This window comes from Geotrypetes seraphini, chromosome 14 (genome assembly GCF_902459505.1).
Source record: "Geotrypetes seraphini chromosome 14, aGeoSer1.1, whole genome shotgun sequence".
Taxonomy (NCBI): Eukaryota; Metazoa; Chordata; class Amphibia; order Gymnophiona; family Dermophiidae; genus Geotrypetes; species Geotrypetes seraphini.
Window position 1 is genome coordinate 12,207,474 of NC_047097.1, and position 22,337 is coordinate 12,229,810.

The 22,337-nt window shown below is 41.5% G+C and overlaps 1 protein-coding gene across 3 annotated transcripts in view; it reads left to right on the forward strand.

Annotated features, from left to right (window-relative positions):
* The window catches only part of CLK3 (CDC like kinase 3), a 75,828-nt gene that overhangs the window by 30,830 nt on the left and 22,661 nt on the right, over positions 1-22,337 (forward strand). For 2 of the 3 annotated variants that reach the window (XM_033919907.1, XM_033919908.1), the window contains exons 4-8: positions 6,299-6,392; positions 6,655-6,721; positions 10,350-10,466; positions 15,093-15,259; positions 19,196-19,290. In XM_033919907.1, the coding sequence (XP_033775798.1) occupies positions 6,299-6,392; positions 6,655-6,721; positions 10,350-10,466; positions 15,093-15,259; positions 19,196-19,290 (540 nt within the window). The remainder of the gene's footprint in view (positions 1-6,298; positions 6,393-6,654; positions 6,722-10,349; positions 10,467-15,092; positions 15,260-19,195; positions 19,291-22,337) is intronic. The other variant, XM_033919909.1, reaches the window with a different exon arrangement.

Here is a 22,337-nt window from a genome sequence, read left to right on the forward strand (position 1 = left end):
AGGACACCGACACTCCCAGTCCAACTCTTACTGCTTCGAGCATTATCGAAGCATCATCGTCCGACTGCTCATCTCTTGTTTCCCGATGTATGAAAGGACTTTTACATATGCATCTACCTCTCAAACCACCTCCAGTGGTTGTTCTCATCGGGCTGATGAAACCTTCCTTTGAAACTTTGTCTTCTACTCACATTAAATATCTTCCTTGGGAAGTGGTATTTTTAATCTCCATCACTTCTTCACGTTGAGGCACTGAGTTCTAATTTTTTAAATTTCCAGCAGCTTTCTACCCATGGACCCCACTGTGCAAGCTCGCATATGAATGGAAATTGATGTTCGTCACATTTGGTACATCCACGTCAGTGAATTGTTCATTGAGATACTGTGACAGGGTGACTGGGTGTAGAGCCTATAAGGTGGTTTCCTGTGGTCTGGACTCATTCATGCAAAGATTAGCGGGGGAATCTTTAACTTTTGTGTAGAGCATGCCAAGTTAGATTCTTTACCATGTTTTTAGACTATGCAAAACCAAATGGTCCCTGAATGATTTTCTGGGTTATCCTTTCAACATGTTTAATTAACCAGCATTGCTCCACGTTGAAACTGTCTTTCCATACTGCTTCAGGATTCCACCATTGTTGTAGAGCCTGTAAAGTGGTCTTTTCTGTTTGGATACAAGCATGCAAAGATAAGTGGTGGAATCTAACATGGGTGTAGAGCCTGTTAAATTAGATTCCTGTCCCATGCCAAACTACAAAGACAGCCAGGGTTTTCCCTTGTGCTTTGGCACTATCAATGAATATTCTTTTTATTAACCATTGCAGCAAAGCAGTTTCAACCAGATTATTTTTATTGATATGCACCTTCTACTGTACCATCAATGTTCATACAGAACTTTCTAGGAGGCTCATATGATTACTTTCAACTATTTTCCCTACATGTGTTTCTCCTCTTGTTAATGGACATTATCCACAACACCCTTTACTCCATATCCTTTCTTATTCTAAAGTTTGGTAGTGGTTGTGGGGGATGAGGATGCCACTATATCCTTTTTAGGATTTTTTTTCCCATTTTTCCTCCAGTTTAGCTAAAACGGAGTCTCTTTACTGAAGAATTCATGTCTACAATCTAAAATCTGAGGCTTGTGCTTTTGAACATCAATGCACACTTTCAAAATCCTATTACATTAAGATTGTAATTCTAGACCTGTTCCTGCTCGGCATGCTATACAGGTCACATTCATATTTTCAGTTTCATTTTACTTTCTCGACAGAGCAAATGGATATGCTCGGATGCAATTAGTGTATACAAGTTTTTATAGCATCTCATAGTTCCATTGGAATACGAGGAACGACTTAAGGGAGAACAATCCCAGTCTCTTGAGAAAAGAAGACTGCGAGGGGATATGATAGAGACTTTCAAAATACTGAAAGAAATCGACAAAATAGAGCATGAAAAAAAATTATTTACAATGTCCAGTATGACATGGACAAGAGGACATGGACTGAAGATGAGGGGGGACAAGTCCAGGACAAATATCAGGAAGTTCTGCTTCACGCAACGAGTGGTGGACACCTGGAATGCTCTCCCAGAGGAGGTTATTGCGGAATCTACTGTTCTAGGATTTAAAAGCAAACTCGATTCACATCTCCTTACGAGAGGCATAGGAGGGATATGGGTGACTAAAATTACGCCAGGTGTACACCTGGCTGGGCCTCTGCTTGTGTGGATCGCCGGACTTGATGGACCGAAGGTCTGATCCAGAGATGGCAGTTCTTATGTTCTTATGGAAGTAGTTCCAATACTGAAATCATGCTGTACCTTTCTCACAGGTTCTTGGGTCTTGTATCGATCTTCATTCTCTATGTTACTGTTCTACCTGTTCTACTTCTCTGCAATATGCGAGGATCTTGTTAATCTGCTGTTGTGACCTCTAGCCTACTCCTAGGTCACTTCCGTGTTGCCTCTTTTATTGAGAGTATATTCGTTCTTACTAACGTACTACACTCACATCTTTGTAAGAATATTCCTCATGAACCCCTCCATGGTGGCAATGAAAACCTGTAATCTTGATCCACCATCTGACTCATTTTAAACGATCTCTGGATTAGAGAATGACACGAGGACAAATTTTTCCCTGTCCCCACGGGAACTCATTTTCCCATCCGTCCCCATGAGTTCTTGTCCTTGCCCCATTCTTGAAAGCTCTGTCCTCATTTGCACAAGCCTCAAACACTTTAAAATCATAAGTGTTTGAGGCTTGTGCAGTTAAGGACGAGTTTAGAGGAATGGGGCAAGGACAGGGACAGTGATAAAACTCATGGGGACGGGATGGGGAAATTAAATTCCTGCGGGGACAGAGACACAATTCTCTCCATGTCATTCTATATTCAGGATTTTAAAAAATAAAAAAATTCACATAATTTGTCTTAGTTGATGACCTTGTGAATTTTTTTGCTATATAACCATTTTCTACTGGTCTAGCAGCATTACTTTTCCTTTTGCCTTTCCCTGGAACAGGTTTCGAGCTGTTAATGGGAGCGGAGTGGTTAGTCTTACATCTTTTTACCATTATACTTCTCTATTTCTATAGGAAATATTTTTGTTGCATTTCACCTTAGGTGTAGTTTCCTCAATGGAGTTAGCTGTGAGAGAGATTTTCACACGGTCCTCTGGTTTCTGTTTCTTGAATTTATACGTAAAACCTTGTTCTGAGACTACGCTGCTTTATAGCTGGCCCTCTGGGATTATGCTTATGCAAAGGTCACATGGTGTCCTCAGTTCATGTTATCCCATTCGCCTCAGTGCTTAAGTGTTCTCTGGCTTCTCAGTGGTCTCCAGTTTTTGACCTCTTTTCTGAAAAGATTAGGGTCAATTCACCACTTCAACAATCTCTTCAGTGATTGATTGTATCTGGTCACTCTTCATTATGTCTTCTCTGTGCAACACTGAGGTTTTTCTCCTGGTTGCCCTGTTCCTCTTGTGTTTTTTGCTACTTATGATCACTTTCCATGGAGAACATCTATTGCTTCCCAGGAATATTATTTTCAGCGCCTCAACTCTCCAGGCAGTTTGCCTTTTTTGTTGAGTTAACTTACTATCAACACTCTGCTTCAGTTGCTACCACTGGCTCAGAAGTAATTTTTTTGATTTTTGGGTACCACGTGGCTAACCTTGATTACCCATGGTCCCTCTTCTATGGGGGAACAGTTCAATTACAAGGGGTTGTACTTTGTTTTTCCCTTTTAACCTGGGTACACGTGTTTATATATGGCACTTACTTACTACTTGGGGCCATATCTATCATGGCTTGTTCTTCTTTCCATATTTCGCTGGGGTAAAATTATATATTTTTTGATTCCCCAGTTTCTAACGTGCCATTCATAAGGGACAATAGTTTGAAGTTTCCACTACTTTCTTTCTAGAAATATGCTTTCATGGGCTCAGGTCCCATTTTTAGCAATACACCTTACTAAGCTCCTCTTTTTCAGTACATAAGAAGTCTTAAAAAAAAAAAACACCCATACAAAAAACAAATATTTAACCAACTTTTTGTTTTTACAAGGATTTTAGACAATTCTGTTCACTCTTTCCTTTTTAAATCTATGCGGGGATTTCATGTTTACTGGTATATTGCTTGTGTCATATGCTTTCCCTTTCTTTTCTTTGCTGATTTCTCGTTTAAGGCTTATTACAATCCTTTCTCAGCCTTCGCCAGATGAAATAAATAAATATAAAAAAAACTTTAGAATGTTATTATCAGGAAGTTCTTTTCTCCACAGTAAGCCACTATGTCGTTCTGGTTTTATACTTCATAGCATCGGCTTTTCTTCCTTTCTAGAATGGTTCATTCTTTTTAGCCTTTACGGCTATTCTTTAAATGTTAATCATGCTTTCGTTACTTACGAAAAAGTCTGTTCCTTTTTCATTTGTATCTACTGTGGGATATGACTGGTGTCAACGGCTCATTTGATCTCTTGTTCCATAAGGGTGCATTTACCTTTTCTTATTTGATTGAATCTTTTTGGCGTCTCCACCGCCTATGTTTAGATTCACCTGCTTCTAGGAGGTCTTTTTCTTATTTTATCAGCCTCCATACATATACGGTTTCTGGGAATTCTCCTTTATCTCTAGCAGAGCATGGAATTCCCGTATTCATTTTTTTTTCCTTTTATGTTCCTTCTGTTGCTGCCGAACTCTCGTATAAGACATTGGGTCTAAGTTTGGCGAGGCAACTTGAAATTTTTCTGAGTTCTTGGATATCCAACTCCATCTCCTTTCTAAAGCTTGGGAGTCCCACATGTGAGAATATGCTGCCTGCTTGTCTAAGGATAAAGCACAGTTACTTATTGTAACAGGTGTTATCCTGAGACAGCAGGCAGATATTCTCACAACCAGCCCACCTCCCCAAGCTGGCGTCTGGTGGGAAGGCACTCGCACATGTGTAGTACGGGCAGTCTAAAAGCTTGTTAAAGCTTGAAGTGATTCTACACTTTTCATTGTCTGTGCTGGGGCTCCGTGTATGACGTCACCCACATGTGAGAATATCTGCCTGCTGTCCCAGGATACTGTGCTTTACAAACTCCAGATATAGTCTGCCTTAAATGACTCTATTGTTAGTACATAAGTACAAGAGGTCAGCATTCTATGAGCAACTTCTTGTGCACAGATTCTCTTTTGCTTTTGAAAAAAAAATTTATCCTTCAAGTTTGGAATCTTGTAAACTAGTAATGACTATCCCTAATTATAAAAAAATAAGAATAGATGATTTATATGCTGCTTTTTAAGTAATAGGTTGCTGTAAATTGAGATATTTCAAATGTTGTGATACCTTTGGTGAGAAAGTAGTCTATCAAAATGAAATAAATCAAATGGCCAGGAGTCTGCAAATCTGTTAGGGCATTCCTGGCTGGGAGCTGGCCTCTGTGGTACATGAGAATAGGACATGTCAAGTATAATCGGAGCCACTGGGACAAACTATATTTCTGTTTTCTACTGGAAAACCTGTTTAAAGAAGAGGTTTCACGCAGATAGCATAGGGAACCCCTCGATAACTTATCTGATTTAAGGCTCTTCTTTTGGCTCCAAATTCTCTTTCTATTAAGCAAATTTATTACCATTCTGCTTTTAACAGCTGTATATCATATGTATGACTAATGCCTACCTACTGCCTCCACTGTTCTCATTAGTGTCATCTTACTGCAGTACCAAGCTGAGTCTCATGGAATGTGTGCATTAATTCAGGGTCATTCTTACCTTCAGCACTGATGAAGGATCCAGCTTTGCAAAAAATTATCGTACAAGGAGAGGATTTAAGCCCTGTATAAGTCTTGGTGAGGAGTAGCATTGAACAGAGATATGATGGTTGATCTGTATTTCAGCTGTGCTTAGATCATAATGAAGGGTTAAGTGATTCCAACTATGTCTAAGAATGTCTCCTACCTTACCTTTGAGTGTCTCTTCTGTATACTTGTGAAATAAATTTATAGCAGGCTGAACTGAATTAATTAAGGCAGCTGCTCTTCTACCAGTGATATTTAGAAGTTTGGCAAAGAGCATGGAGCAGGAGAGTGCACTGGTTGTGCTCCTTTGGAAAATGTAGAAGGGGGCAGGACCACAACAGAATAAAGGCAGTACTGTAGTGTTTTTGTCTTTGCTTCATGTGGTGGCCACTTAAATATAATCATAAATTTGACATACATTAAAAGAAAAAAAAAAAATCTTCCCTTCCACCCTGAGCCATGTTTTATGAAACTGCAAGATCTTCTGACCATCTTGGAGGTGAATGTGCTCTGATCTAAACAGCAAGTAATTTTTGGCTGCATTAAAACTGCTTTTTATTAACAAATAATTTTTATAGGTTTTTGGAAAACTGGATGCTGCCTTCAGTGCTGAAGGAGAGAATTCCCCTTTATTAATACTTGTTTAAGTCTGCTTTTTTTTAAAGCAGATTAGAGCATAGTGTCATATAGCTGGCTCTCCCATTGGGCAATGAGAGCATCATGGCTACTGCATCCAACGCTGTATCTAATGGCACCATACACTTACATACCTAGAGCTGCCTTTTTTCCTTTTTTTTTCTTTTGCTGTTTTTAAAGTCAGTTTGTCTTGACGTGTCCCTTGCAATATCCCTATCATTATATATGCTGTGTGCCTTATGACATGCTGGGAACTGGAAAATCGAAATCCACCGCCTCGTCCTCATCACTACCACCTCTGCCTGACAACTCAATCTGCCAATCTGAACTGCCTGCCGTGCCGATTGTTCGGATGGTGTTTCGGGGGGCGGTGCATACAGAGAAGCCGTCAGAGCAGTAAACGGGAGAGGATTGCGGAAGATGATAAGGATGGTCATCTGGTGTGCCGGACCGGCGATTGGCTTCAAGATCGATGTACAGCCACCTTTTCGTAAAACTTTACCTCTCTACTTTCTATCCCCATGTTAGATGAGATCTCTTTATTATTCAGGAGGGCCTCTAGTGCTTATGATTCTTAGAAGGGCTGAAAAGTAAATGTTTTGGCACAGACTATAGAACCTTCTCCATTAGAGAGCATAGCAGCGAGACCTACCTTTTGAGATCTGATTGTAAAATTGAAGAATTTCCCTTGTCTCAATGTCCCATGACTTATGAACACACCTTTTCTTTCTTGCAGATGAGATTGTTGGCCATCTCGGAGAGGGCACTTTTGGCAAAGTGGTAGAATGTGTAGATCATGCAAGGTATGTGAAGTATGGATTTCTTTTTTTTATATGTAGTAGACTAAATTCAGTAAATGGCTGAAAAAAATAGAACAGCACTTAGAGCTGATTTCCATGCCAGACTTTGGGATCAAGGATTTACACCAGTTGAAACATGGTGTGAATCCTGATGCATAAGTTAGGCACTGATCCCCCGTATTCAGTAATACTGTATGCATCTTCAATGAATGCCCATGACCACACCCCCATTCGAGTTGCATGCTGTAAGATTTGTGCATGGATCTTTATAGAATAGATAATGACAGGAGTCACCATTCAACATACCACAAGTAATTGGAAAAACTGCAGTAGATTAAATTATAACTTCCGGTGGAATTCGTTGTGTCACATTTATAAAATGGAAAGCATAATTGCTATTCAAAAAGGGAATTATAATAAATTAAAAAAGATCTGGGGGCCATCGACAACTTACTGTAATGAATAGATACCATTTTCTATTGAAAGTATATTTGCAAATGGGGAGGATGGTTTAAAGTTTAATAAAGGTTTAATCAATAGAAAAGAATATATTTGTATATTTTTGATTAAATGTTAAAGGAAAGGGTGGGTGGGAAGGGAATAAATTTATATATTTGTTATGCTATAAAGAAATTCAAGTGAAGTATTTAATTTCAAATGTTTTATTATTTGTACACTTGTAAGATTAAAAAATGAATAAAGAATTAAAAAAAAAAAAAGAATAACACTTAGCAAGATCTGTGTGCAAATCCAAAATGTTGCTAGTGAACACCAATAATTGATTGCATCCAATTATTAGTGCTAAATTGGCTTGTTAGGCCAATTTAGTTGTGCATGCATCTCAGAGTTAGTGCGCCATTTATAGAATCCAAAGGATTATATCCAGGAGAGCAGAACTTGTCATGATATAGTAGTTTTTCTGGTCCTTTAAGAGTGTTTTTCAAAATAACTTTTTTAATGGAAACATACTGTATATAAAAATAGGAAAGCTCTAGAAGAGGTCACCCATGTGTAAATAGGCATCTGTGTATCTTGATAAAATTAATCCCCAAACCTGCAGAAATTATAGCTAAAGTAAAATTGCAAACATTTACGCCTGTTCAGAAGCAGGTATAAATTTTCATACGTAAAATACACGCATGTTTTATAATGCATGTAAATTGCTTCTCTGCACCTGAATTCTCCTTCATCTGAGTCGCTTCATAGTATGCTCATATTCTGGGGGTTATTTTATAAGAGGCCTTTTATACATGAAAAATCTTATATAAAATTATCCTCACACTGTCAACTGTGGTAACACTAGATGTGCTCCAAACACTTTGCATGACACAAAAATTAAGGAAGATATTACATATCTTTGTGTGGAATTTTAATTAACCTCACTCTGTTTGCCATTTGTCTAGTGGATTAAGCAATTCCATGTGGTGATATATCCCTTATGGAAATTACATTTGGGGTTAGTGTGAGAAAACACAGTGCTACACTAACCAAAATGGTTGTAAATATCTTAAGTTAGCAGCTGCTGTAGATAAGAACATCACATTCAATAAACAATTCCCTAAACAAGCACCTTGAGATTTCACTTTGCAGCCTTGAAGCTCCAAACCAGGATCTATAGTGCTAATTTTATTTTTTATTTATTTATTGTGATTTATTAACCACCTTTTATGAAGAGATTCACCCAAGGAGTACAGCAGTTACAGTTTAAAATAAAACGTACAATTTTGTTAACAGTATAACAATAGTAAAATATCAAAAGCATAAATACAATCGATGAGTAATTTTAGAAATAGCAAATTGAAACCTAGTAATAGGATGAACATGATACTGTCTCAGAAATACTCATTTAACAGCACTATAGAATAGTCGTATAACAGGAATATGATAAAGTACTATAATAGATAGCATGGAAGTTTATTCAAATGACATAGATATGATATGAAGTCAACTTTGTTGTCCTTGGAGGAAGAGCAGTTTATGAAATAAAGCTAGCCATAAACCATAATAAGCATGAATAACATATAATGTTAATGCTGATCCTACAATACTATGAGATACCTTACTGCGTAGCCTGGGTCCAAGTGCAGATAAACAGTGGGGGACAAGGTGGGTAGTACAAAGTCAATTGCAATATACAGATATGTGGCTAAATTTAAGGAAAGTTCTTTGTACAGTTAAGATATGAGAAACTGGCCTAAATTTTAGAGGGTATGCAGCAAGCTAGCCCAGGTGTAGAGTGAGTGCATGGTCAATCACTACATGTATTAAAGGCATGGGAGAAGAACCAGACTTTCACTTGCTTTCTGAAGCAAAAGTAGTCTCATGTTAGATGTAATCTCTCTGGGAGCAAGTTCCAGAGTATGGGAGTAACTCCTAAGAAGACTTGCTGGTGGATATCACATCATGTAATTTCTTTTGGTGAGGGTACAGATAGTGATGCTCCTTGAGAGGACCTTAGCCCTCTACATACGTACCTTTGAGACTTCTAATTTATTCTTCAAGCACTCTGGTCCTTGAAAATCAAACATAGTTTTAAATTTAGCCGTGTAATGTACTGATAGTTTCTGCACACCACTTGCAGTCTTCTGAATTAGAACTGGTGCAGACTCTTTGGTTTGACCAGTGTACAGGGCATTATAGTAGTCCCATTTGTAACATTATCTTGGCATGGAATACTGTGGCAATACTTATCTTTCAATATATGGAGAGAAATTTCATAGCTACCACTGGTCATAAGAGAATTTTTAAAGATTGTTTGAATTTGTTGTTGTTAGAAGGTGCACAGTTTTTAGAGAGAATGTTGACTATAAGGTACATTTTCCTACTCTTGGTTTTATTTGGCAATTCTACCATTCGCTCAGTGTAATCTTAACTCTTTTCTTTTGGGGTTCTGGTTTATCAGGACTTTCACTGCTACTTCACTCACAGTTATTTCTTGCCTTTTGTATGATTGACCATGGCTATCTCATAACCCCCCTCCTACAGCCCTTAATCCAGTCATATGTATCCCCCTCCCCAGCCTTCAGCCAATCTTTCTCTTTCTCCATCTTAACATCCCCCCTCTTTTACCTGTTTCCCTCTGTCTGTCTCTCTCCAGCAGCCACCACCTTTTACTTCAGAATAGCTTCTCTTGCCTCGGCATGGTGATCAGGCTCTCCATAGACTTGAACACTACGGTGATTATGGAGAACCTCATTGCTGTGCCGAGGTAAGAGGGAAATTATTTGTGGTGAAATCTCGGGTGCCAGGGTGCAATTTTTAAGCGTTAATGCAACTTGGCAACCTGGATTTGTTGAGCCCTGCTTTATGGTAAGGGTAGTGTATGTGAAGAGGGCTATATCTGACTTCAGGAGATCATGGGACAAGCCTAGAAGATCTGAGGGAGAAGGATTATAGAGCTTAGTAGTTTGTGTGGATGATCAGACTGGATAAATAGTATGATCTTCATCTGCAAACACTTTCTGTACTCTGTGTTTTGAGGATTGAAAAAGCAATAGGGAAGACATATAGGTAGTTGTAAATAAAAGCTTTTTGTGCCTTTGAGACAAGTTCTAGTTGGGCTAGAAGCTCAAAGGAGCAGAAAGGAACTGCTGGGCTCAGAAGAAAATATAATTTCTCTCTCTCACCATAGGGGCAAAACCCAGGTTGCATTGAAAATAATTCGAAATGTAGGGAAATATCGAGAAGCAGCCAAACTTGAAATCAACGTTCTCAAGAAAATCAAAGAAAAAGACAAGGAAAATAAATTGTAAGTGTTAAATTACCAACAAAGCTGTAACAAGTGACTGCTTTCTGTTGATATCAGATGGTGACTAGGAAAGTTGAATCTCCTTTGGCAATGCACAAGGAGGAAAGCTCAAGAATGGTCATTCTCATTTTTATTCTGGAAAAGGATGGGTAGCTACAGAATGTGAATAACCTGGATCTAAATGGAGACGGGGACAAGAAGCCCTTCTTAGCCCAGTAAGATATTCTTCGCAACAGTGAGGAAGGTTAGGAACCCTTTGTGAAATAAATCTAGGTATTCTAGTGTGACAGACATTTCATTACTGAAACTGTGGATTGTCAATCCCTTTTCGCAAGAATTCTTGTACAGTTTTCATTAGCATTCTTTTGCTCTGTTACCCATCCTTCTGGACTATCCTGAAATTCCTCAGTTGTCTTTCTACAAACGAGAAGGTAGGAGCCAGTCTTTTGTGCTCATAAGAATAGCCTTACTGGGTCAGACCAATGGTCCATATAGCCCAGTGGGCCATCTTCATGGTAGCCAATCCAGGTCACTAGTACCTGGGAAAAACCCAAATAGTAGAAACATTCCATGCTCTTGTTTATTTTTCAGTTATATTCATTTTTTGGACCGTTTGCAAGGCTTTTCAGTGCTGCAGAGGATCCCATTCTTGGGACATCTCTGGCTGCCAGAGAGTGCAGATTCTGAGATCGAGGGTTGCTTCCAAATGGCAAACTCATTGCAATGCATCCACTTGGACAGCCTGCATTACAGTTTGGCCCTTGGGAGCAAAGCTCGCCCCAGGTTCGTCTGCAGTGGTCTTGAATGCAGGCTTAGTGGCTCTGTGGTGTTTTTTTTACAGGATTAGGGCTGACTGCTTCCTCTCCCCCCCATTTGCGTGTGTGAAGTCTGGTGGGGGTTGAGTTCTCTGGCTAGTTTGTTGGGCCCAAGAGGCAGTCCAAAGACTAAGCAGTCCAGATCCCAGGCTTGAGGCAGAAGTTCTCCCTGTAAACTGTTTGCAGCTTCAGCACTTGGAGCTCCCAGCACACAGCATAGCACAATAAGTAACAGGCTGACAGCCTGAAAAACAAGATCGGGGAGGGGGGAGTTCTGGAGTTAGTTTTTGGTGCTAAAATTGCTGCCACAGTGGCCATCTTGGATTTCCCAATTTGAAAATAAAAGCTTCTATCTGCCTCAAAACTCTTCAGTTTTGCACAAAAACAGGTGTGATGGATTCCTGAGGCCAGGATACTTTGGATTCATGCCAAATTTGCGATGGATGGCTACCTGAGGATTGTCCATGTCCATGCAGTGCATGAGGAGGAGGGAAGTAGCCACTGGCTTATCCCGCTCTAATCCCTCAGGGGGCATTAGTACCCAGATGGTGCAAGGGCCAGGAAAAAAGTCCGGGATTAAGCCTTGGAGCAGCATGAGTACGCCCTTGGTGAAGTGCAGCCATGGTGCTGCTGCCAAACCCCACAAAGGAGCTCGTGAGCATCTGCAGGGGCCGTCTGGTTGTCCTAGACAGGGGTTCCCCCTTGAATTCATCAGTATGATGTCTGAAACTTCCAGGATTAATAAGGACCGCATAGAACCCTTGGGGTTTGTGGCCATGCTGGTGCTGGTGGTTCTCCTCCCTCTGCTGACCCCCCCCCCCCCCCCCCCGAGTGCAATTCCCCAGCAACATAGAAGGGAAGACTGGGCTGGAGAGGGCTATTTTTTTCAATACCTTTACTCTCCCGGTCAGGGTTCTCTATAGCAGGAGATGCTGCTTTATCTCTTGGGGGGCCAGATCTGGAGGCCCCTAATCACGGAGAGGAGTTAAATTATGCCCAGGCTGTTCAAGCTTTCAGTGCATTTGCAGGTGATCACAGAATCATTCCAGGAATTAAAGATAAGGACTCTGCGGTTCCTCTTCTATGTAGTGCTCACTTATAAGCAGCACAAAAGCAGAGACTACCTGCTTTCTCTCTCTTTAGGACATTACAAATAGGCTCACAAGGGGCAAAGCGGTATGACTTTTCTTGGGCAATGTAACAGCAGTAGCCTATGTCAGTCACCAGGGGTACCAAGAGTGCTGATCTACGTTTGGAAGCCCAGATGCACTTTCGATGGGTGGAGACCCATCTTTTGGCACTCTCTGTGGCACATGTGGCAGGAGTAGACAATATGCAAGCAGATTTGATCAGCCAGAAGACCCTAGTTCATTGGGAGTGGTCACTGTCTTTACCTGCATTGTGTATCATTGAAGGCACCCAATATTTGATTTGTTGGCATCGGCAGCCAACACGAAGGTGGCTTGATTCTTCAGTTGAAGATAAGAGCCAGGAAGCAAGGGCCTGGATGCCCTGGTGCATCTCTGACCAGAGGCAGGTCTTTACGCCTTCCCTCCATAGTCTATAATAGGCAGACTTCTTTGCAGCATCATGACACACCAGGGGCTAAGATGACCATGGTATGCAGACCTGGTCCGTCTACAGAGGGATCAGGGTCTCAAACTTCTATGTCATCTCCGGCTACTCACGCAGGGTCCAGTACGCTTTTGGTCTTACAGCATGGCTTTTGAGCTCACAGCACTAGAGAGTCAAGGCTGTTGGGATGAAGATGACTATAGTTGCATAGGCAAAAGCCTGGAAGTGCTTCCAAGCTTGATGCGCTAAGAGGAGTGAGGACCCGAGCTTGAAACTAATTTCTGTGGTGCTCACCTTTCTGTGGGAGGTTTGGAAAAAGGTCTAGTGGTTGGCTTCTTGAAAGTTCACATTGTGGGGTTCTTCTGTTTTGGGCCTAGGATTAATAAGAGCACCATAGCCGCACACCTAGATGTGGCTAGGTTTTTGAAGGGTGTGCTGTGACAGCCTTTTCCGGCATGAAGTTTTAATTTGGTCCTCTGGGTGCTAGTGAGAGTGCCCTGCAAACCTCTGGAGCAAGTTTCTCTGATGGACCTCACAATCAAGACGGTGTTTTTGGTGGCATTAACTCCATTTGACTAGTGTTGGAACTTCAGGCTTTGTCATGCAGAGATCCTTGTGGTCTTATGCACAGTCCCATCTTTCTTACTGTAAATGGTTTCCAGTTTCCACATCAACCAAGAAGTATGCTTGCTTGCTTGCCTGCCTTCACTCCCTCGGGATCGAGAGTGATCAGTTGATAAAATTTTTGGATGTGCGCAGATTTTTACTGCAGTATCTAGAGGTTACAAACAAATTTCAATTATCAGATCATCTGTTTGTATTGGTGGGGGGTTGCCCATAAAGGTCAACCAACCTCGAAAGCAACCATTTCCCGATGGATCCATATAGCCGTTTCTTCAGTCTATATCGGAAGTGAGAAACACACTCCACTAGAAGCATAGCTTCCTCGTGGGCAGAATCTTCAATGGTGTCCCCAGAAGAAATCTGTAGAGTTGCCACTTGATCTTTTCTCCATATGACCATTAAGTTTTACAGGGTGAACATGGCAACCAAACAGGATTCCGCATTTGGATCTTCAGTTCTGACAGCAGGCTCACCTTTCCCAACCTAAACTCGGGAGACTGCTTTGATATGTCCCACAGGTTCAGGAATAGAGTGTCTGTTGCACTAGAATGAAAAAGGTTCTTACCTCAGTAATCTTCTTTCTATTAGACAGACACTGCGCTTCTGAAGCCCGCCCTGTTAGATGTTCATTTGCCTGCTTAATGCCTCAAAGGTGCTGGGGAGTCTGGACATCTTGTTTCTTTCCTTTGTCCAGCCTTGACAAGGATAGAGGATGTGATCGTCTCATTGAAGAAACTAATTTGGGGACTTGTTTGTTTTTCATCTTGTTATGTATTGCAGATGCTTAAGTTTTGTTTATCTGTTATATGTTTAATGATATGAGCAGAACAGATGTTTCTCGGAAAGTGTCCCTGTACCCCTCCCTAGTCTATTTCCTCTCCAGAGCTGCTTTGTTGTGAACTGAGGAATTGGAATTGGAGAAAAGCCCAAAAGGATAGGAAGCGGAGTGAAAGAATGCTAATGGAGCTCCCTACAAGAATTCTCGCAAGAAGGGATTGACTACCCACAGGTTTAGGAATGGAGTGTCTGTTAAAAAAAAAAATTACCAAGGTAAGAATCTAATCTTTCCTTCTCAGCACTGAATCTACATAGGCTAAATTTACCTGTATTGTCGAGAGCAGTGCTAATCTTGAGGTCTCTATTGTGGTGTAATTTGCAAGATTACTCTTGGCTGTTTTAATGGAAAGTGAATTTGCATTCTACATGAGAAAAGAAGTAAAGTCTCAGGCTAGCTTAGACCTAGTAGCACCATTTGCCATATTGGAATATGCTTGTACTTTGTGTTATCTTGGATGACAGGCTGTGCTAGTGAAATGCCTAGACTTTATTAGGGAGATAGTACTGCTGTTGTCCTAGAATCCAGAGAAGCTGAATGGTCAGATCTTTCCTTGCTTCCACCCGTGTATTTCTGTATTCACCCCTTTAGTTCGGTTTGTACTAGAGACTGAAGTCCTGCTCTCCCTTAGTTGCTGTATAGGTACTCTTTCTAGAGTTTATCTTTTCATCCTCTGTACACACTTCTAATATGAAGAGGAAGGGAAGACATGAGAATTTTCTCTTTGCATGTAAAATTGCTACATGAAACACTAAACTTGTTGTCTTTTTGGACTAGCATGTGTGTTCTTATGTCGGATTGGTTCAACTTCCATGGCCACATGTGTATCGCCTTTGAGTTGCTGGGGAAAAATACGTTTGAATTCTTAAAGGACAACAACTTCCTGCCATATCCTCTTCCTCATGTTCGACATATGGCCTATCAGCTATGCCATGCCTTGAAATGTAAGTTTTATCTGCGTACATAAACCACCAGGAGCCTTAGTTTAGTTAGAATTAACTTCTGGTTTTACAAGGCTGGTATATGAAGGCAGTACTTGATTGAGAGTGTATTTTGAAGGGTTTCCAGTTATCAACAATTGTTTTGCTCATTCCTTTAAAAATTTATTTATTTCTGTAATTACATTCAAATAGTTTATTTTAAAAATACACTCTAGAAAGTTTATGCAGCTTATTAAATACCATTTAATATAGATGCTCCACTTTTTAAATTAGAGAGCCATTCTCAACGGAAGTAAAAGCCTCGGGTTTTCTTGGTGGAGGAGGTTTGAGCAGTTATGCCCTACCTAAAGAAACCTGAGGCTTTTTCTTCCGTTGAGAGTGGCTCTAATTTTAAAAGTGGAACATCTATATATTGAATATTATTTATTACCCACTTTCACCAAATTTAGATTTAGTTTTGCCTATTAAATACATTTTTCCTATTTATGATGATAAATGCACATAACATTTATATCTCTAGAGCAGTAGTCTCAAACTCAAATCCTTTGCAGGGCCACATTTTGGATTTGTAGGTACTTGGAGGGCCGCAGGAAAAATAGTTAATGTCTTATTAAAGAAATGACAATTTTGCATGAGGTAAAACTCTTTATAGTTTATAAATCTCCCCCTCCCAAAGGCCTGCATGTTCCCCCCTTCTTTGCTGCGTTCTCCAGCTTCTCCCCTGGCCTCCCGGTCTTAGTTTCAGCTAATTACCATGCCTGCAGAGAGGATCGCCGGTGCTGTAACATTCCTTGCAGACTGCCATCGGCCTCCGCATGTTCCCTCTGCTGCGGTCCTGCTCCTCCTTTAACGTCAGGGGCAGGATCGCAGCAGAGGGAACATGATGCTGAGGATCGCTACAGCACTGGCAATCCTCTCTGCATGCTACTGTAATTATCTGAAGGTAAGAGCTGGAGGCCAGGGGGGAAGCCGGAGGACACTGCAAAGAGCGGGCAGCACTAGTATAGACCGCAGACCGCAAAATAGTACCTGGAGGGCTGCGAGTTTGAGACCACTGCTCTAGAGCATGCTTTTCAACCCAGTCCTCAGTGCACAGTAGCCAAGTGGGTTTTCAAGCTATCCACAATGAATATGCATATGAGAGATTTGCATATTGAGGAGGAAGGGGTTTGTTTGTTCTTTTTATTTATATTGTGGTGAATATATTCTGGTGACCAACATTCTTTGTGTGGTCTGCTGTTTGTTTGTACCACCTTAAATGTTAAGGACATTGTTAGCTCTTTGAAGCAGGACTTTCAAAACTCATCCTGGGAACTTTACATACAGTTAGTGTCAAGAAAATTCACCAAGAATTTTGGAAACTCATGTAAATACATCTCCTACATATTCATTGTAGATATCATGAAAATCTGACTGGCTATATGGTCCTGAGGATAGGGTTTCCAGACATCCGGATTTTCCCGGACATGTCATCCTTTTAGAGGACTTTTCAAAACCTGGCACTTTGTCCGGGTTTTGAAAAGCTTTGAGCTCATGGCCGCGTCTGGAGAGCACCTGCGCGGATGCGATGTGACATCAAAAGCATGCGCGCGTGCATGTGATGTCATTGTGTCACACCCACACATGCTCGGAGGCCCTCCAAATGCGGCTGTGAGCTCGAGAAGAGGAGGTTTGGGGGTGGGGATGAGGTGGAACAAGGCGTGACTTGGGTGGAACTGGGCGAGGATGAGGGGCAGGGCCCCTCATGTAAGATCTAGTAATCCTACCTGAGGACATTTTGGAAGCCCTGCTCTACAGTTGTATGTGAAAATGTAAATCTCAATTTTATTATATTCATAGCTAGAAACTGTGCGAACAGCTCTGAATTTCAGATAAGATTGTGAACTGTATGATTCTCTGGAGACAAGCAGGAGAGATGCAGGCAACTTGCTGGTGAAGTCCTAGACTGATCTGTGTGTCGGTGCTCTTGCCTAACTACAGTAAGCTTCCTCTCATAGAGCCTCCCCTGTCTTGTCAGGTTTTTTTTTTCTTAGCCACTCCTGTCTCTGCTACTCTATCTAGTTCTGCATGCTTGACTTCACTGGAGGCCTTTCAAGTGGAACCTTATGTTACATTCAGTTTCCTTCCTGTCAATGCCTCATACAATCATGACACATGCCTCAACCTCAGGCTGTGATGTTCTAACAAGAGTGCTAAGCAAACCAAAAACCTCAAATGCTGAACACAATTAAATTCTATTACCTAACTGCATGCTCTGTTGCTTTCTCTCATGCTTCTCGCCATCCACACTCAAACCAATTCATTTTCAGGCTCATACTCTGAGCCCTCAAACTAACTTGAGCCCATTTTCCATCCATGTTTATCCTCCATACCAGAATATCTTCCACAAACAGTTCAACCCCTCCCCCACTATAAAGAAAAATAACCCTAGAAGGAACGAACTGCAGCATCAGTAAATAGGAGTTCCAAAGGTGGCTAAAAATAGGCCTACTCTGTGGAAGCGTTAAAGGTATTGGTGAAGCCATCATCTAAAACTATGAAGATGGCTAATGTCTAGAGCAAGAAATAATGTAATTGAATATGTTATTGCATTACATTAGTGATTTTTATTCCGCCATTACCTTGTGGTTCAAGGCGGATTACAGAAGAGGATTTCTGGACATGTCCAAAGGTGTTACAGAGTAGAGCAGGTTGCTTCAGAGGATTGAAATGTTTCATATGGTGTTAGTCCAGAAGGCACAAAACAGTGAACAAAGTGATCAGATAAAAAAGGAAAACCAGAAACAAAATGATAGGCCCGGAATACCAGCAAGACTGTAGCCCATGGACATAACAAGTGAAGACTCAAGACTTGATGAAGAGCCATGTTTTATTACCAAGCTTCAAAACACCTTCAAAACGAGGCTTCAATAAAGTTTAAAACAGCAAACACTAAACAAGTATTCAAATGAACGAACTCATTAAGAAAGCAACAGTAGCATAGATTCATATAAGGTACCACTGCAGGCGGTACCATTATGAGCCAAAATGAAGCTGAATGAAAACAATCAAATGAAGCTACTGGAACCAAGCAGCCAGCAACCATCGCCAAAGACCTTGTGAATGCTGCTGAGCTAGCATCATAGCAGCAGCTAAAAGATCCTGTATAGAAGGCATTACACCAAACCAACTTAGTGCCAACTTTTTCTTTTCAGGGATTGTCATTATTTCTGTGTTTCTGTATATCTCTATGGATTGGTGATATGCTAAATTTGAAATGCAATTTCCGCTGCCATTTCCATATGGTTTTACCGTTGCATAGAGTTCTGTTACTTAACACGTCAATCCCTTCTTCACAGAATTAACACGCATCACTTTCAGGCAATAGCTTCTTCAGTGGCCCACCACCGTTCGACCCTGGTACAGTCTTCAGTTCACACTTTTCTGACCTTTCGTGCTTAGACCACTACATGGCTCTGCACATGCATTTTCAACTTTCTGTAATTAAAGATCTATTTTCTCTTTGATCTATCACCATAGCCCTTTTTTCAAGAAGTAGCATCTCCCCTGCTTGTCTCTGGAGAAAGCAAAGTTGCTTCCTGTATTGTGAGTTCTCTTTAGACAGCAGGGGAATGCAGCCACACTTACCCTCTCACCATCCCCACTTCAGACAAATTGACAAAATGCTATCCATCTTCAGCTACAGACAAAACTGACAAGATGGAGAGGGGATACAGGAGGAAGGAGTCCCTGCACATGCCCAGTAAGCCAAAAGCTTACTGCAGCTAGGGGAGAGCACCAACACACAGGATCAGTCTAGGACTTCACCAACAAATATGAAAGTATTCTCCTGCTGTCTACAGAGAACCCATGTTACAGGTAAGCAACTTTGCTTTATCATTGGTTTTTAGTGATTCTGGAATCTATTCTTTCTTGGGATAATATTTTCTCTCTCCTCAGTTCTACATGAGAACCACTTAACCCACACTGACCTGAAGCCTGAAAATATTTTATTTGTCAATTCTGATTTCAACATGTCATATAATGAAAGAAAGGTACGTATTTGTGAGATAATTTAGTAGACCACAAAAAAGAGGCTATACTTTGAACTTGGTGGGTGTCATATTCATTTTTCCCTGCCTGGGTACAGATGAATTTTCAAAATGAAAATATGCATGTCTGTTTGAAAATTACCCCCAAGGAATTTGTGCATATAACATATAACAAGCTTGCAGACTCTGAAAACAATTGGCACAACTGGATCGCCCTTTCCAAGTCCACCTACCACTCCCTCGCCCCCCAAACCACTAAATCCATCACCTATCCCCATAAAGCCCCTTGGTACCTTCCACTCCATAGAGACCTGAAACAAAAATGTCGAGCCTTAGAGCGAAAATGGAAAAAATCCAAATCCTTATCTGACAGACAGGCCTGGAGAATCAATATCAAACTCTACAACTCAATATTAAAAAAAGCAAGGAAGAACTTCTCCAAATCCAAAAACCAGAATGGCACATTGTTCAACATTTGGCGCTCCCTAACCACTAAAAATGACTCCACCCTTCTTCCCTCATCTCCTTCAGCCGAGGTCCTAGCAAAATTCTTCAATGATAAGATCTCTACCTTAAGGCGCTCCTTCCCGCCCGCAATCTCCTACAATTCTCTGGTGCCCCCCGAACCCAACCCCACCCTAGCTGCTCTCAACCCCATCCCTGCCGACAGATCCTGGACTGTCTTCGAGCTCATATCTGATTCTCAGACCCTTAAACTCTGCCTCAAGTTAAAATCATGCAACTGCATCCTGGACCCATTTCCCTCCTACCTATTTGAGAAAATCCCTGCACAGGCCATCACATCTCTTACCAAACTCATAAATTCTGCCCTATTATCAGGCCTATTCTCCACTGAAATGGGACACATCGCATTGATCCCTTTACTGAAAAAAGCTGATCTAGACCCCTCCATACCATCCAACTACCGTCCAATAGCAAATATCCCTCTCCTCACCAAACTGCTCGAGTCTATCATATCTACCCAGCTATCTTCCTACTTAGAAAGATTCTCCATCCTCTTACCTTACCATTATGGCTTCAGACCCAACTTCTGCACTGAATCCCTATTGGCCTCTCTAATCTCTAAGGTTCAGCAACTGCATTCTCGTAACAAGTTTGCTGTCCTTCTACAATTCGACCTCTCCGCAGCTTTTGACGTTGTCCACCACGACATTCTAATTTTCCAACTCTCCGAGATAGGCATTAGCTCCATAGTTCTTGATTGGTTCTCCAAAATCTTGCGCTCCCGCTCTTACATGGTTAACATGAGCGGCACCTCATCCTCCCCCTGGACCCCGACTTGTGGTGTCCCACAAGGCTCACCCCTCTCACCAATCCTCTTTAACATTTACATGTCCTCCCTGAAACTACTCCAACTATCCCCCCTTGAAACTCTTTACACTTACGCTGATGACATCCTCATCCTCCTTGAGACCGACTCGAACCTCACTAACCTCTCCACGAACATATCCTCATGCATAAAGAACCTCCAATCCTGGGCATTCACAATGCATATGAAACTAAACGAGTCCAAAACAAAACTCCTTTGGCTCGGCCCCAAATTAGACCATCTACCTTCCTCCATCCCATTGTCCTCCGGCCCCCCATTACAGCTCGAGTTCTCAAGCAAAGTTCTGGGTGTCACCTTAGACTCTTCTCTATCCTTCAACGAACATCTCCAATCCCTGGTGAAGAAATGCTTCTTCAGCCTTCATCTGCTAAGGAAAGTCAGACCCTATTTTCACCAAAAACACTTCGCAGTCCTAGTACAATCCATCATCCTCTCCAGATTGGATTATTGCAATTCTATCTACCTCAGCCTAACCAAGAAAAGCCTCCACAGACTTCAGCGGATTCAGAACGCTGCAGCTAAGCTTGTTTTCGCGAAAAGCAAATTTGATCACGTCTCACCACTCCTGTCTAAGCTCCATTGGCTCCCAGTAATCCCCAGGATCCACTTCAAATGTGCGTGTCTGGCCTACAAGATCCTACATGGCATCCTTCCTGCCGTTATCCCTCTATCCTGGAACTCCCCAACCCCTACTTCCTCCAGATCCTCCCAAATTTTTAAACTATCCTTCCCTTCCATAAAAGGTATTTCCCATGTAGGCAAACTTGGGTCATCCCTCCCCTTTAGAATCACTGAGATCTGGAATAACCTCACCTCCCCTCTCCGAACCTCAAGCTCCCTCCAACTCTTCCGCAAACACCTAAAAACCTGGCTTTCAGGTGAAGGAGACTGGCAGCAGCCCCAAGGGGCCTCTGCCAGAGAGGTAAGTCCTATTCTGTCTTTGTTGTCTTCTGCAGATTCTACCCTCCCCCTCCCTCTTTGAGGGATCTGACAGAAAAAAATAAAAATGATAAAGAACTTCTGTCAGGTACAGCATCTTTAATTACAAATTGAAATAAGAATGGGCTAGCATGCCTGTGAGCAGGTGTGTGGGCTGCATGAGCTGGTAAGTTCTGTGCCTGGCTCCTGTTCCATCTATAATAAACAAAATAGCAAAAGCTGCTCAAATAAATACAATAAATGGTTTGACACTGAACTTCTAAAAATGAAACTGTGACAGGTCAAATGCGCGCAAGACAACAGCGCGCGAACAAAAACGTGAAGACAAATCAGCGCAAAGACAATAGCGCGAGAGACATTTGAGCGCAAGGATAACTCAGCGCAAGACATTTGAGCGCAAGGATAACTCAGCGCAAGACAATTGAGCGCAAGGATAAGTCAGCGCAATGAAAATTCAGCGCAACGAAGGGCACGCACATGTTAACACGTGATCACGTCACCACGTTATCAGTATGGTTCCCTTGCCTCTTTTGTGTTTTGAATATTAGTCACATGAATGCATTTTCGTTACTATGGTTACGTTTCCTCTTTATATATGTGCTCCGAATAGCCCACCCTCCTTTCGCTGCCTGACCGTGTCCGTTATAGATAAAGATCTGGTTTTGCTAGAATTTGATCTATAACGAATATTTGTCTTGCGCGGATTTCTCTCGCCTCTGGTGAGAGCAACACTACTTCCAAACTTCTTCATTTGCAGGTA